At 36.8% G+C, this 16794-nt stretch overlaps 1 protein-coding gene across 1 annotated transcript in view; it reads left to right on the top strand.

Annotated features, from left to right (window-relative positions):
- Positions 1-16794, top strand: part of DOK6 (docking protein 6) — a 225520-nt gene that overhangs the window by 134085 nt on the left and 74641 nt on the right. Inside the window, exon 5 of the mRNA XM_084887401.1 lies at positions 2279-2468. Within this exon, the coding sequence (XP_084743527.1) occupies positions 2279-2468 (190 nt within the window). The remainder of the gene's footprint in view (positions 1-2278; positions 2469-16794) is intronic.

Below are 16794 nucleotides of genomic sequence, written 5' to 3' on the forward strand. Positions count from 1 at the left end.
GGGCAAGTTACTCAATCACTTTGTGTTTACATGTAAAGATCTAGAGCCCTATAGTAGGTGAATCTTATTAAATTCACTCATTTATTATTCTCCAGCTTTTCCCCATGTCCACTGTGATGATTAGACTCTCTGTCTTCACCATCGCTGGATTTATCTGCTAACATTAGAGCACACAGACATTTCAGGGAAAATTTGGTTCTCCTGAGTCCTCTGATGTTTCATGTTGCATCTACCTGAAGGCCACTCAATGTCACAATTATTTTTTTACATCTTTTTTTTTTAACATCAAACTGTGGTGTGAATATCAAGGGTCAATGTGGCCCTAAGCAATAGTAAAATTGGTTAATGATGTTCATTTATTTCAGTATTTTGAAAGCACCATTATTTCTTGACTTCTTGGCGGTGATTCTTTGGTTGCTATCCTCAGACTCTGAAATTGATGGAAAGAAAGGAATTTAGATGAATGTTTTACTTTTTACTTTCATTAAAATATTTTCCCTGTCCACAATAAATGCCATTGATGTATCATTAGTTCCAAATGTAAAAGCTGAACTTCATCCAAAGGGTCTTGACCAAAGAAAAGAAGACTGCTGTTCAGGCATTTTCTATATTCCTGAGTAAGTCTGTTTGGTCTAAGTTTCATTTATACTCTTATATGAGATCATTCCCCTTTTGTATACTACTTGTCAAGCCCATTGGTGTGGGAATTGTGGTAGGAATGTGGGTGATGTTTTTAATGCTAAATGTTCATAACTTACTTGGTTTCACACAAGAAATTTTGAATTTACAATATATATTTCATAAATATGTGTGTGTGCTTTTTATTGCAAATAATTAATAGGGCAGTGTTATTTCTTCATTTATCATTTATAGAATTTATCTTAATTTGTCTTTAGGAAGTGAATGTGAAATCATATACATATTAGTTTTATAGGTCAATAATCTAAGTAAAAAATTGAATTATTAGATTATTTTAGTCAAAAATACCTAGACACTTAATTATAACTATTGTTCACATGGTTACTAAATTTCAAGTGATCATGCTTAAATTAAATTTAACTTATGTAGAATCCAATTTTACTGTCTTTTTTTTTGCATCAACAAATGGTTATTCTGCAAAATACCTGCCACAGAAAAGATTCTTTCTATTATACAGACAATGCCAGCTCAGTACACGCAGTCAATGTTTAAATTGAGGCATTCTGATGGATGATAGCACATTCCTAAACATATCAATCCTCTTCCAACTGCAGCTGCACCATTATCCCTTTCAAAATAATTAATTCAACAGAGCTGCCTTTAAAGCACTATTCATAATTAAATTTAAACTCACACGGATTTATCTGCCAATAATTCTTACAATTTTTGTTATCATGATCATTATTTGTTTATAATTCCTCAATTCTTGCAAACCATATTTATTATGGCAATATTTATTTTATTCGTAGTTAACCAATATTTATCACTTACTTTAAGACTAGAAACTAGGGATATTTTATAAGACACTTTGTAGGTTATCTTAAAGTTTTTACTTCCTGGAACTTACAAACTAATCTTATTTTCCAAAATTAATTGCATATAATGCATTTAACTGGGAATTAGAAGCTGCAGAATTTTGTGGTAGCCTTTAAGATGCACACAAGTTATAAAATTATATTTGCAATTATTGCCCAATAATCAGATTTTCAAGTATAAAATATCCAGGAATGAAACAATTGTGTATTTTTATTTTTGCATACCAAAAACCACATTATGAAGTCCTGCAGAAGGCAGTAATGAATACCTGCGATTATCATGGGCTGAAAGTGACAGTGAATGCAATGTGTTTTGACAGTTAGTCTGAGCGTGCATTGAATACTTCATGCCACAGAGGTAAAATATGAGTAAATTCTTGCTTAAATTAAATAAGACACTCCTCTTAGGAATTGTGTGTATGATATCCACTTGAGGTGTGTGAAGAAGCAGACAGGAAGCAGCAATTGGGCTGAAATTCACTTAGCTTTTTACCCTCATTTCTCCACCATATAATTTAATCATTTAATCCCCACAATAGAGAATGCATGCAACAAAAAGTTGTAGGGTGAGTGAGCTAATGGATGATTGAAAATACTTGAGCTCTTTTTTTTATATGTAGTATGGAAGAAAGTAGGGTTTTGCAGTGAATATGGATGTCCCCCAGGAACACGAGACCACTTTCTGAGGGCTGTAGGCAGGTAGACAAATCAATCCAGGACATCTACAGTCATACCTCCTTTCTCCATTCTTTGTTTCTCTTCAGAGCGGTTCAATGTGTACCTGATGCCTACACCAAATCTGGATATTTACGGCGAATGCACAATGCAGATCACTCATGAGAATATCTATCTCTGGGATATCCACAACGCCAAGGTCAAACTGGTGATGTGGCCTCTCAGCTCCCTGAGGAGATATGGGCGGGACTCCACGTGGTTCACCTTTGAGTCAGGAAGGTAAGCTCTAAGGGCAGCAACCAAGCGTAGGAGGTGACAGGTAAACTGAAGGAAAGGTTCAGTCTCACAGTGTCCAGACTGACCACTGTTTTTATAAAGGTTAGAATTCACCAAACACATAATTTCTCCAGAATAAAATTGTGTTAATTTTTTGTCAGGTTAATTATCTTACTCAAAATTATTTCAGTCTCTTAGGTTGGCATCAAACTAGTTGCATAATTATATTAATAATACAATATAGTTTGCAATATTATTATAAACTATATTGTATCCTACTATATTTTTAGTACAATAGAATTTGCATAAAATTCAGCATGTCCTTGCTGGCATTATTTTCTGAGTGCTTATAAATAAAACAATTGTGAAAAGTTTTATATAAAATTGTTTAAATATATTTTTTAGGTTTAAAATAAGTTAATCAATATTTATTTATCAAGATGTTTATGTTAATAACATTTGTAAAGTATAAATATTAATTCAGAATGACTGAACACATGTTGACAAATCCATAATTTATGGAATGGGTAATTCAGGTTTTAAACTTAGTATATTAAGGCATATACAGTAGTTGTAATTCATAAATGTCAGAAGTGAATGCTTATTTCCCAATCACTTATCCACAGACAAGGTTTAGACATGAGTTTCAACCAACTAAATCAATGTGTTTATGCAACATCACAAAATGTGTTTGTGATATTGTTATCATGTATCCAAGACAAGATCTGGGTTTTGGATTGTATCTGAGAGACATTTTATGTACCAGACCTCACCCTGGAGATGTGGTTCATCACATTCTGAAAATGAATTTATGGTATTATAAGGTAATTACAGTGAAGTTTTGTTGCACTTGATATAGCAATTTTAATTACATAAGATTTTTCTTACAAAACAGTTAAGTATTTACTCAAGGTCAGATTCTACTAATATCCACCTAGGGTAGGCCAGATGTCTTTTAAATTTTTAAGGGGGAAAAAACCGAGCAGAAGTAATTTTAAGAGTCTGGAGCCCTTTTGCACCTTTTGCACGAAGGTATTATTAAATTCTGAAGCACATTGATTTCTTGAAAAGCCTCCAATCTTGTGTTTACTTAGCGGCGGTGAGTTCACTCAACTGTCTGCCTAGATACTGGCAGTGTAACCATAATCACATTCTAGATACTTATTAGGAAATAAAAATCCTCATAAGAAAATGAATATTTTTCTACATGTACACTATTTTTTTTTAAAAAAATCATATAGTTATGAAAAATGGATTACAGATTTGAGATTGTCTGACATAAAATTTATGATACATTTTTAGCTGGCCTCAAAAGGATGTACATATAAAAAGAGATTGCTTTATTTTTCATCACTTAGCAATATATCCCCAGGGCCCCCTTGCCTGCATCTTTTCCCTGGGAACTCCTATTTTCCTATTTTTATGTAGAGCAATTGAAATACTTTGTTTCCTCATTTCAGTAGGTGTCTCGGGATTTTAAAAAAACAAGTAGTTATTTTTGCTTTTAAAGTGGTTGCCCTGTATTTTCACTGCATTTGTAGCTGTCTACATTAGTTTTTCTTCAAAGTCTTTAAGGGGGATATACTGGCTCACCACAAGTTTCAAAATTGATATTCTTTACCAAAACATCAAATTATTTGATGTGCATTTTGGCTTATCTAACATTCAATATTAATTGGTTTTCTATGATTTTGATGATTTTTAATAATTTTAAGGTACATGAAAAAATATATAAATATTTCAAAATAGATAAGGCCCATAATCCTCAAGCTTTCTCTGTTTGGTTTGGTTTTCATTTTTGTTTGTTATTTGGTTTAGCAGTATTTTTTCTTTGTTGTTTTTGTAATTGTATGCCAGAAAACGTAAAGAACAAGTATCTTAATGTCGAATAAGTATGTTGACACTTACACTGCTATGTGTCCTGGGAATCAAGGAAAACTAGATTTAGATCACAGCTCTGTCATTATTAATAATTTAGCTTGCTCCATTTGACCTTTCTGGCCTTCAGTTTTTGTCTTTGCTGGGGAGAATTATAATCTCTACTTCATAGATGTGTGTGAGAAGAGTAAGTTAGTGAATATAAAGAAGCATACATCACATATAGTATGGTCACATAGTGGGCACTGGAGAGTCTTGATTACTCCTAATCTTTAAAAAACATATTTTTAGTGATTTCAGAGAGAAAGAGATAGGGAGAGAGAAAAATAGAAACATCAGTGATGAGAGAGAAGCATTGATCAGCTGCCTCCTGCACACCCCCTACTAGGGGTCAGGACTGCAACCCATGCATGTACCCTGACCAGGAATGGAATTGTGACCTCCTGGTTCATAGATTGATGCTCGATCACTGAGCTGCACAGGCTGGACTTGATTACTCCTACTCTTTATCAGAAATTATGTAATTTTTCTGCTTTCTAATTTCTGAATGAAGCTTCTACTTAAGTCTGAAGAGTTCTCTTCCTAAAGAACTCTGCTAAGATATATCCTTAGCCAAAAACATGGGAAGCCAAGGGAAAAGCTTGGGAGAAGCTTGCATGAAAATGCTGGAGAGATCATTATAAACTCAATGTCTAGAATGGGAAGTTCATGTTATCCATCTTGAGTCAGAAATTTGAGGCCAAGAGAAAATGGGACAAGGTGCAGCAAGACATTGTGGTACAGACAAGGGGAAGACTGAGTGGCTGTCTTCATACTACCTGGTAATTAAGCAAAATTTATGGGTTCCTAGGTGCCTCTTTCATTGAAGAAGCAGCAGATACACAAGAACTCTATAATTTACCATGCTTAAGTCTGGAATGAGTTTACACTCCAATATTATTACCTGTGAAAAAGTCAAACTTCTTTACCCTTAAATTAGTAAGGGGGAAAAATCTAAAGGAATCTTAATGAAAAGCTACTAGAATTTAGAAGTGAATTTAGCAATTGGATTTCAGCATATAAGATCAATATACAAAAATAAATTTTATTGTATATGTAATCTATAAATAATTGGAAGGGAAATGTTTGAAATTGCCTCTTATACTGTCATCAAGATATAAAATATACATTTTGATTTTACAAAATATGTTAAAGAGTTATACATTGAAAAGTAAAATATAACTAAGAAAAATTAAAGAATACAAAAATAATGGAGACATGTATCTCATTCATTAATTCAAAGACTCTATAGTAAGATGAAAATTTTCTCTAAATCAATATATAGACAATATAATCACAATAAAAATTTCAATTGACTTTTCTGAGGTAAATGACAAGTTGTTTAAAATATATATAAAATTGCAAAACAATTTTATAGAATAGTTAAAACAATCTGGAAAAGAACATATCTGATAGATTTCCACTATCTATTTTAAGACTTGCTAGAAAGCTAAAATAATACGGACAGTGTGGTAATGACACAAGGGTACACCTATCAGTCAGTTGAAAAGAATGAAGAGTTCAAAAATAGACACCTGTATATATAGCCTTTTATTTTTCAATAATATGCAGAGGATATTCAATGTGGAAAAGATACAATGGTGCTGGAATGACTAGATGCCCACAAGGTAGAAAAATAAACTTTAGTTCTTATCTCACTGCTAGGTACTAAATTATGTCTGTCCCTAAAATTCATATGTTGACACTCTCACCTCCAATATGATGGTATTTGGTGATGGAACTCTTGGAAAAGAATTCAATAAATTAGGTCATGAGGTTTGGACCCTCATGATGGGATTAATGCCCTTAGAAGAAGAGAAAAGCTGGTTTTCTCTTTATTCTGTCCTAGAAGAAGGACACAGGGGAAGGTGGTCATCTACAGCCAGGAAGAGAGTCCACACCAGAAACCAACTAACCTGGCACCTTGATCTTGGACTTCTAGTTCCAGAACTATGAGAAAGTTAATTTCTGTTCTTTAAGTCATTTGTGTATGGTAATAAAGTTATACTATAATTCCACTTAATATTACATTGAAAAGTAATCTCTGAGCCCTTTAAAATCAAGTCTCTAAAGCTGTATGGTATTTGAACATATGACATTAAGATGTTTCCAGAATTAATTATCATAGATAAAGCCACACTGACGATCAGTAAAAATGTACAAATCTCTGATTATTTTCTTAGCCAAACCTTTTTAATGAAGAATCACTGGGCAAAAGGAAGTGAACATTTTCTAGGTTCTTTACAATATAGCAAATTGCTTTCAAGGAAACTGATATCAATTCATACGCCCCCTACTGGTGCAAAGATAGTGCTCTTCTTGACCTTGTAGCCACAAGTATTAAAATGTTGACTTAAGATATTTCTGTTTTGGTAGAGAAATTTGATATTCTGTTATTTTTTATTGTTGTTTGTTTCTATATATGATTAGAGGCTTGTTCTTGAGTATATTGTTCACTTGTTATTTTTTCCATCACTGATTTTTGGGTGTTCTTTTCACATTAATAATTGGGATGTTGACCAATTTTTGTGCATCTATTTTTATAAATTCCACACTATCTCACTCTGGTTAAATGGAGCCAAGAGCAGAAGGGTTTTTCCAGGTTTGATTTATAGAAGCAAAGCTCTTTGCACAGGTATATGATTTGGTAGCAATTTTTAGCCATTTATTCATATTTACTGCATGCCTTAAGAAGTAAAAAAAATTAGATATATCAAAATACATTTTTTTTCTGTAATTCCAAAAGAGTAATGCTAAGACAAAGCCTTTTAGGACCTTCATGCCTTTTTTCCCTCTGTCTAATTTGGTAAATCTCTTGCTACTATCATACTGGGACTAATTTTTTCCCCTAGGATAAAACATTAATTAAATGACTTAGGAAACTGTTCTTACCAAAAAATGGAGACTCTGATCTTAATTTTTGCTCCATTAACTTTAAAGTTCAATACATTTTTATTGAACCCACACATACTTTAGTGTGAATTGCTTTTCATTAATTGGTCTCTAGGGATCCCAATGATAGTTTGGCCTTCCTTTTAGGTTTTTTTATTCTCCTTCAGAAAGTTTCTAAACTTTAGTAATAGTCATTAAATCAAGGAATGGTTGCCAGAATCAAAGAGATAAAAATCAATGGAGAAAGATGTGAAGTTCTGGTTTGATCTCCTCCTTGGAGAGGTGGCAGGTTGCCACCTACATTGATGAGACAGCTTACAGGAGGCTACTCTTACATGGCTTCCTTAGAACAGTTGAACCATTCATTTATTAACTGTTGATTGATTTTTTTTTCAAAAGATACACATATTTTCACATTTCTGAAGACCTTCTCTTGAACGGCATCATTAACTGGCTGCTGCCCGGAGGTGATAGTGATTAGTCATAATTGCCTGGATACACCCAGCCTTGGTCATAGATGCTCATGTTTTTCTCACTTCCATTGATGTTAGCGAAATCTTTGTGCTTCCCTTCTTGAGTTTAATTATATTTCAGTTTAATTATAACTCTTTAATGTCTTGGTCAAGACATCTTTTAGAACCATTTGAAAAAAGGAATGTGAGTCTTGGGTGCTGTCTAAAAACTCACTATAAACACCTTCTGGTAGATAAAGTGTGCGCCAGCCAGCATAGAATGGATAGAAGATATGTCAGTGTTTTAAAAGAAAACCTGAAAGTCGAACTCAGCATGCTCTTTAATGAAGAAATCTGTAGCACTAACTCTCCCAGTGGCAAGTGAAGTGATCTTTTGTGAATAAAGGGAAACAAAGGGCAGTTTTAACTCTAGGTTGATTCATAAGAGTTGAACTCTGTATGTGTGAAAGCCATTCTGTCCCTAACTTATTTTATTTATATTTTTCTATATGATTAACAGTAATATACTATTATCCATGACAAGTGAGCCTGAGTCTTTCAACACATACAAAAATTGTAAGTGATAAAAAAAAGGCTTGTATGATAATATAATTGGCACATTTTTCCTATAGTGATATATAAAATGAAGATGGGTCTTATGAACTTGGGTGCTTTATATTTGACAGAATATGACAGTTATGGAGTTTATAATATATGCCAGGCATGTCCTGGATGGTTGGGATAACTTCATAATGCTTATAAGCTATTTATAAGATAAGCAAATTAGTATAAATATGCATAATATGTTACATGTTGATGAGTATTATGGAAGAAAAGGCATATTAAAGGGATGGTTGTGCTGTGGGAGGGTGCAATTTGATAAGGTGGTCAAAGAAGCCTCTTATATATGGAAATATTACAATAAATACCTAAAGGAATTTCAAATACATTTAGGCATGTATTTGAAAAATAACATTATTGGCTAAGGGAGTATCAGGTCTGAAAGCCTGACCAGGAACAGTGTCACACTTGCATGTTTAAGGATCAGAAAGTGTGGCCAGAGCAGAACAAGTGAGGGGGTTTTAGGAGATGACCTCAAACAAGAGCTATGGGCCAGGCTAAGTAGCATCTTTTGGCTTCACTGGAAGATTTGGAATTTTACTTTCAATGGACTGGAAAGCCCATGAGGCAAGTAGTCAAGCTGATGCAATGTCACCTGTGTCATAGAAGAGATTACTCTGGATGTTGTTAGACCAAAGGTGTAGCAGGGAAGAAGAGGGGAAGATGCCAGGTTTAAAGTTCAAGTCTGAATACATGTGGAAAGTGAGAAAACTATATTATGCATGTATGACTTCAATAATTAGTCCAAGCAACCAGAAAAATCTAGTTGCCATGTAATGTAACATAGAAGACTGGAGGGGTGAACAATTAGGTTGAAAATCAGGAGAAGTCAGTCATTCACATATTTTTATCACAATCTTTTTCTAATTTTTCTATTTCATTCTTAGTTATTGCTGTTACTTCTAACTATGTGTAATTCCTTTACATAGGAATATGGTATAGGGGGGAAGTATTTGTCGGATTCAGTGCTATCTGTAATTTCAGGGATCCCCTGGGAATCTTGGAACATATCCTCCATGGATAAGGGGGGGACTACTCTTTACTTTGGTATTTGTCTTTAAGATAGAGAGCATAATATTTACTTTTGTGTTATTGTGAAAGCTCCAGACATAGGGTAAGGTGTTGGATAAATGGTGGCCCATAGTAGTCCTGGCCAAGTAGCTCGGTTAGAGTGCTATCCCATACATCAAAAGTTTGGGTTCCAGTTCCCGGTCAGGGCACATACTTAGGTTGCAGGTTACAACCCCAGTCAGGGTGCATACAGGAGGCAACTGATTACTGTTCCTCTTTCACCTTGATGTTTCTCTCTCTCTCTCTCTCTCTCTCTCTCTCTCTCTCTCTCTCTCTCTCTCTAGCTCTAGCTCTCTCTATCTCTTTCCACCCCTCTCTTTTAAATCAATAAACAAATCCTCAGATGAGGATTTAAAAAAAAAAAAATAGTACCCACAGTAGACTCTGTGCAAATGTTTTAGCTTTATTCTCTACATTTTTTTGTATATTTTATTTCTGTTTTTCCTCTACCTAAATATCTTTTAAGGCACAGTCATTTTGTGTACTTATTTTTTATGTTTTTTGTTGGTTTGGGGTTTTTTTTTTGTTTGTTTGTTTGTTTGTTTTTTGAGCTCCAGTGCTATTGGATGCAATTATTTTGGCACAAGTATCATATTCACCTACAGGCAGATTTACTGAGATGCTAATGAGCTTCCAGCCTCAGGACCCCTCTCTAATAAAAGGGTCCCTTTCAATCTCAATATTGAACATGTGTGGTCAATATTTTTATCATTGTGCACGTGAAATATTTTTCTATTCTTATTAAAGTGAAAGCCTCAAAAATTGTATAAACTTTGGGCCCTTCAGAAACCTGGATCTGTACTTGTTCACTCTTGTATCTGTTAAAGTATTTTCCCAATGTAGGTCCTGGATTTGTAGTAGCATATCTACCTATTACTCACCCTTTCCTTTCCAAATGGAACTTAAAAAAAAAAAAAACACAAAAAAAAAACCCAAAAAACAACAACACCTCACTCCCAACATGGTGGCCTGCACTGGAGACATGGTACCTCACCATGAAACATTGATGCCTGGATCACATGGAAATTAAACTGCTGATCTTGGTCCTAAACTTAATCAGTGCTCTGAACAAAGTGATAAAAAGAAGTTATAAACACAACAGTGCACCTCACTGTGGAGAAGGGAGTTCACACACCTGGTCTGTGATCCACCTCTCTCCCGAGCAACACTAAAGGGATCTCCAGGGAGACAGAAAGAAAGCAAGGGGTGCCATCTCATCTTGCACACAGGCTAGTGACCTCCTGGAAAGTAAACTAATGATATTGCTGGAAGGGGAATCCGAATCCATGGATACGCTTAGCGGGATGCTCCTTGCTTGGGATTCCTGTGGTGAACAGACTGCAACTGTGGATTTATGAGACAGAGCTCCCTAGAGAGAGCCACTTAAACTAAATACTTGGGGCATAAAATAAAGGCATTTCCTAACTCATAACTCTGCTGGGCGACCCAGCCATGTTCTTGACAAAGAGACCTCATGCATCCCAAGAGATAGTGAATATCCAGTGCCAGGAGCTGGTGGCCCACACCTCTTCCTGCCTTGTTGTGCCTCTTGATTGTGGTAAAATGTGATACTTGTAAAATCTCGACAAACTGACCCTTTGGCCTGACTTATTGCCAATATGCTCGAAAATGGTTGCCAGAGAATCAGTAAAATTCAGAACAGAAAATATTTCTTATAAATGAGTAATCCCTTAACATAAATTTTTTAGCAATATATCTGGGTCTGATGAAAAAAACTAATAAATAAAATAGATGTTTCAATCGCTTTTATTAACACCAATATACCACCTAGTTGGAACAAAGAACTGAGGAGATTTTGCAAGAAAATTCATCTCAATCATTGAATATTTAGCAATATTTTTTATTGATTTCAGAGAGGAAGGGAGAAGGAGAGAAAGATAGAAACATCAATGATCAGAGAGAATCAGCTGCCTCCTGTACAACCCACACTGGGTATCAAACCCATAACTTGGGCATGTGCCCTGATCAGGAATCGAACCACGGCCTCCTGATTCATAGGTTGGCACTCAACCACTGAGCCATGCCAGCTGGCTTAGCAATATTTTCATATGATAAATACTTTATGTATACAGTGACATTCTCCCAAATGTGATTAGTGCATTTGTCAAAACATAAAGACCTTAGGCATGTTGAATTATGCTTTCATTGGCTCACAGAATGACTCCAAGAGTACATGAATCAAGAAGGATTTCATGTGTATAATGTGTGTCCATAAATCAAACTAGGCCACAGAAACTCATTTTGTATATTTACTTTCATTTGCTATTTTGATTGTAATCAATATAATTTAGAAAACCATTCCTCCAGGGAAGGTACTAGAATGAAAAAATCTTTACCGCTTGCCCACATTTGGCATTGGGACCTAGTACATTTCTCACATTAAGGTAATGAAACGAGGTGGTTTTAAACTAAAATATGAAATCGCAGACAATGCAAGCTGGGTTAGGGTTTCCTTGTGGGAGATGCTTAACGTGTTTGAGCATCAGTTTCCTCATCTGAAAACTGGAGATTAATTTTGCCTCGCCCACAGGGCTGTTTTAGAATTAAATGAGATGATACGCACATAAGGAAATGATCACAGTGCCGGCATGTGGCAAGCACACAGCAAGTGGGAGCCACAACTACTACGAATGAGACCCATTGCATTGTGTCTTTTGTCACATGTGATAATAAACAAGGTAGCATATGCTGACAGCTTTTCAAGCTGAAGGCCTCAGTGCCCCTAGCTCTCATGCCCTGTTCTGTGCCGCAGAGTGTCAATCAAGTGCTTAGTTAACCACAGGCCTGAGGAATGAGAAACACAACTTTTGACATTTGGCTTTGCAGATGCAATGAATTCTTTCAACCTTTCAGTCTTTGAAACAAAGGACTCTCCCTGGAGTTCCATTTGAGAGACTCACGCTCCATTGCTCTGCAAAAGGATTGTATTTGAAACGAGTCAAACCAGGGTCAGGCAGCCATAGAACGTGCCCCCACTGACTTTCTATTTGCTTTCCTATTACCACTTTGAACCCACTCTGCTGGTGCCTGGGATTTCTGAGTCTACTATGTTTGCATCTGTTGTATTACTATTAAGGCAATTGGCAGGAACTGGATCACTCAGCAGAGAACTGGACAGCCAACCCCTTAGTAATTATGCTGGAATTAACTAATTTATTTGCAATATAAAGTCTAATCAAAAGGAAAAGGAATGCTTTAGCAACATCATTTCAGCAGCCAAATCCCAGCTCTATTCAAATGGGTTCATTTGTATTTCCTCTAACCTTGCTTAAGCAAGCTCAAAACTAATTCCTCTCTCCTGGGGAGGTCAAAGTGCAATATGGACCCTCCCCCCAATTAATTTGTGCCTCCTTGAGGAAGGATTTTTTCTCCTTCACATTATTGGGGAATTGGTTGTGCAAAACCCACTTAGTCGATATTGTTCTGTAAAGCTCCACCTTAAGGAGTAAATTGGAAAACTTTAGATGAGAATGGCATCCTAAAATGAGTACTGTGGGCAATTTACCTTATTTTTTAATGTATTTTTATTGATTTCAGAGAGGAAGGGAGAGGGAGAGAGAGACAGAAACATCAGTGATGAGAATCATCGATCGGCTGCCTCCGGAACTCTCCCCACTGGGGACCTAGCCTGCAACTCGGGCATGTGCCCTTGACCAGAATCGAACCCAGGGCCCTTTAGTCCTTAGTCCAACACTCTATCCACTGAGCAAAAGCAGCCAGGGTGTGTGGGCAATTTAGTATGCAGCTACCTTCAATTATAAGTGACAAACTATAAATGTATCACATGAGGTTTAATATGGTGTTTCTCTTTTCACCATGAAATGGTGAAAACCATAACCCAAAATAGCTAGGATTATATTTTGTTTAGTGTCGTTATGCAGGTTCCACTGATTCTCTGCTCTAGGCACACATCTTATCTATACGAATCTACCTTAGAATGTTGTGTGTTGTTTCATTTAAAGAAGATTCTCAGATTATGCCTTCACTTACTCAAAGTTGTTTATATAAAACTCTCTGCAACATTGACAAAGAAGTCTTCCTCTGGTTACTTAGGACTTGTCCTAGACTGGTGTCTTAAATCCTGCTACTTTTGCTAAGAATAACTTGTGAAAATTCTTTCTAATTTCCAAATGGATACCAAGTGAGCAAATCTCCTGGGGAACATTGATCTGATTTTCTTTCCCTATGGTTTTGTTTTTTCCCAGAATGTTATTTAAATACATGTCTGGCTACTTTCAATTAGCATAATGCTTTTAGATTTTTCCATAGTGTCTCTTATAGAAGAGTTCATTTCTTTTTATTGTGCTACGAATGTACTACAAATTCTTTACCCATTCACCAGTTAAGAATTTTAAGCATAATTTTAGTTTCTTGCTTTACATAAACTCTTGAGTTCTGGTTCTAAGGAAAATTCTATTTCACTTTTTTCTGCACCCTAAAGAAATTGACTCAATTTAGCCCATAAATTTCTGCATCTAATGTAGATTTATTTCTAAATATTAATTGCTATACAATGCAGTATTTCATTACAAAAAGCTTTTGTAACCCAAAGATTAATATGTAAAAGTACTCATTGTCTCATTTTAAGATATATTTCTCTGTGAGTAAAACATAAACTTCAAGAAATAAATATTTTATGAAAGCAATAGAAAATATGCTCTTTAAAATTAGTCGGAAGTTGCCTTGTCCAACCTTTGTGACAGAATTCCGAGTCACTACAGCTAACAGGAACAAGAGCAGAGGGAGCTGTGGTGTCAGTCAGTCCTGGAGACACTGAGGAGGAGATTTGCCTCTTCATGGTTTTGAAGTGATTGGGTGACAGAGGAAACAGCGGAGTGAAGCACGCCACAGCCGACTGAAAGCTGAGGGAAGCAGGCAATTCATACACAGCAAGAAGGGTTGAGTTGCTTAATTCTCTAAGCAGAAAGCAGAAACTCTTCTGTGAGTTGGAAGTAACGATAGAGCACATTTCATCAAGAAAGGAACTATGAGGCAGGGTTTGGAAATAACAAGGTGATAAGATTGTTAGAGAAAATGTTTCTCAATGATGAAGCTTTTATTTAGTTTTTAAAAGGGAAGCCTGTTTTGTGCCACACTCATCAAAGAGCAATCACTTTCTATTGTGCCAATAGCTTTACGTACCTCATAAATGAGAGAGAATGTGCTTGGTATTTTCATACGAGCCATGAATTCTCCCCTTCAGATAAACCTAGTAACATACACTATGAACTCTTCATCTACGGGTTCTCTATTTGCCTCTCACTGTAATGTGACCAAGATAGCATTGACCTGGGTGAGTCACTGGCAGTGAGACTGAGGATGACCATTGGTATGAATATACTAGACTGCAAAAAGGAAAATTGGGGGCAGTTCAGAATCTAAACAGCTAAGACATGGGGAATAATGGTTTAATGTGTGCTGGATTTTAATTCTATCTAATAAAAGAGAAACATGAAAATTGACCTTACCTTCACTATGCCCACAAGCCATGCCCACAGCCAATCAGGAGTGATTACACAAATTAACCCAACCAAGATGGTGGTGGCCACAGAGTCAGAACAAGAAGGAGGTTTGGGTTGTCCCCGGTGATGGAGGAAGCCAAGCTTCCCCTGCCCTAGCTTCCACTCAAGGCTACAAAGTTTCAATTATAGAAGATAAATAAATCCCAGATACCTGCTTCCAGCCTATGCTTGAGTCACCTGGGGGCATGGCTGGCCTGCAAACCACCACAAACCCCTCACCCAGGCCGCCCCACTCCTCAAGGGAACCCCCACCCTGATCCAGAATAGCCTTCAGGGCAAACCAACCAGCCCCCACCCATGCACCAGGCCTCTATCCTATCTAATAAAAGAGTAATAGGCAAACTGACTGTCACTCCAACACACAAGATGGCTGCCTCTATATGGACACAAGATTGCTGCCACAAGATGGCCAGCAGGAGAGGGCAGTTGGGAGAAGCCAGGCCTGCAGGACAGGGCAGTGAGGGGTGACCAGGCCTGCAGAGGAGAGCAATTGGGGTGAAGGGACCAGGCCTGCAGGGGAGGGCAGTTAGGGGTGACCAGACATGCAGGGGAGGGCAGTTGGGGGGGAACCAGGCCTGCAGGGAAGGGCAGTTTAGGGGGACCCAGCCCTGTAGGGGAGGGCAGTTGGGGTGACCAGGCTGGTAGGGGAGGGCAGTTAGGGGCAATAGGGCTGACAGGGGAGTGGTTAGGGGGGTGATCAGGATGGCAGACAGAAGTGATTAGGGGCAGTCAGGAAGGCAGGCAGACAAGCAGTTGGGAGCCAACAGTCTTGGATTGTGAGAAGGATGTCCGACTGCCCGTTTAGGCCTGATCCCAGTAGGATGGGCAGTTGGACATTCCTCGAGGGGTCCCAGATTGAAGAGGTGCAGGCTGGGCTGAGGGACACATCCGCCCATGCACGAATTTCATGCACCTGGCCTCTAGTTATTATGTAATTTTAGGAGAGGGAAGGATATAATTTATTGTTGAAAGCAAAATGTGATTGACACCTAAAGTCCTAGGCCCCATGTGGTTGACCAGTAGTTTGCATTAACATTAGTTCTCACCACTGGAACATGCTCTAAAGATTAAGCATGGAACTATGATTAAGGAAACACAGACTTGCATAATGTGTTTACATGTATTTTATAACCTGATTTACATTATTAAGCATAATAATAGCGACTGGCTTCCCATGTTATTATAGTGTATAATTATACTTGTGAATGATCTTTCTAACCCACCTCTCTCTCTCTCTCTCTCTCTCTCTCTCTCTCTCTCTCTCTCTCTCTCTCCTCTATATATATATATATATATATATATATATATATATATATATATATATATAGCAAGTATTCGTTGTTGCATGCTATTGAGTTAGCTTTGACTCCTGGACATCCTACAAATGAGTGATGTTCCCAATGACCTGTCCTCAGTAGCTCTGATCAACTCCTGTAGACAGATGCCTGTGGCTTCCTTATAAAGTCAATCTATCCTATATTTGGTTTTTCTCTTTTTTTACTACTTTGATTTTTTTCTAACATTGTTATCTTTAAAAAATAAAATAAAATAAAATAAAATCCTGTCTTCTCATGATGTGTCCAAAGTAAGACAGCTTTATTTTTGTCATTTTTGCTTCCACTGATGTCTCAGGCTTAATTTGCTCCAGGACCCACTTGTTCATCCTTCTGGCAGTCCGGAGTGCCCATAGAGCTTCCCTCCAGCCCCGTATTCCAAGTGATTTTTTTTTCCCTATCAGACTTCTTCACTGTCCGACTTTAGCATTCATGCATAGCAATAGGAGACCAATGATCTTAACCTTAATCTTTAATGACACATCCTTGTTCTTTGTGA

This window comes from Pipistrellus hanaki (genome assembly GCF_964339955.1).
Source record: "Pipistrellus hanaki genome assembly, chromosome: 6".
NCBI lineage: Eukaryota > Metazoa > Chordata > Mammalia > Chiroptera > Vespertilionidae > Pipistrellus > Pipistrellus hanaki.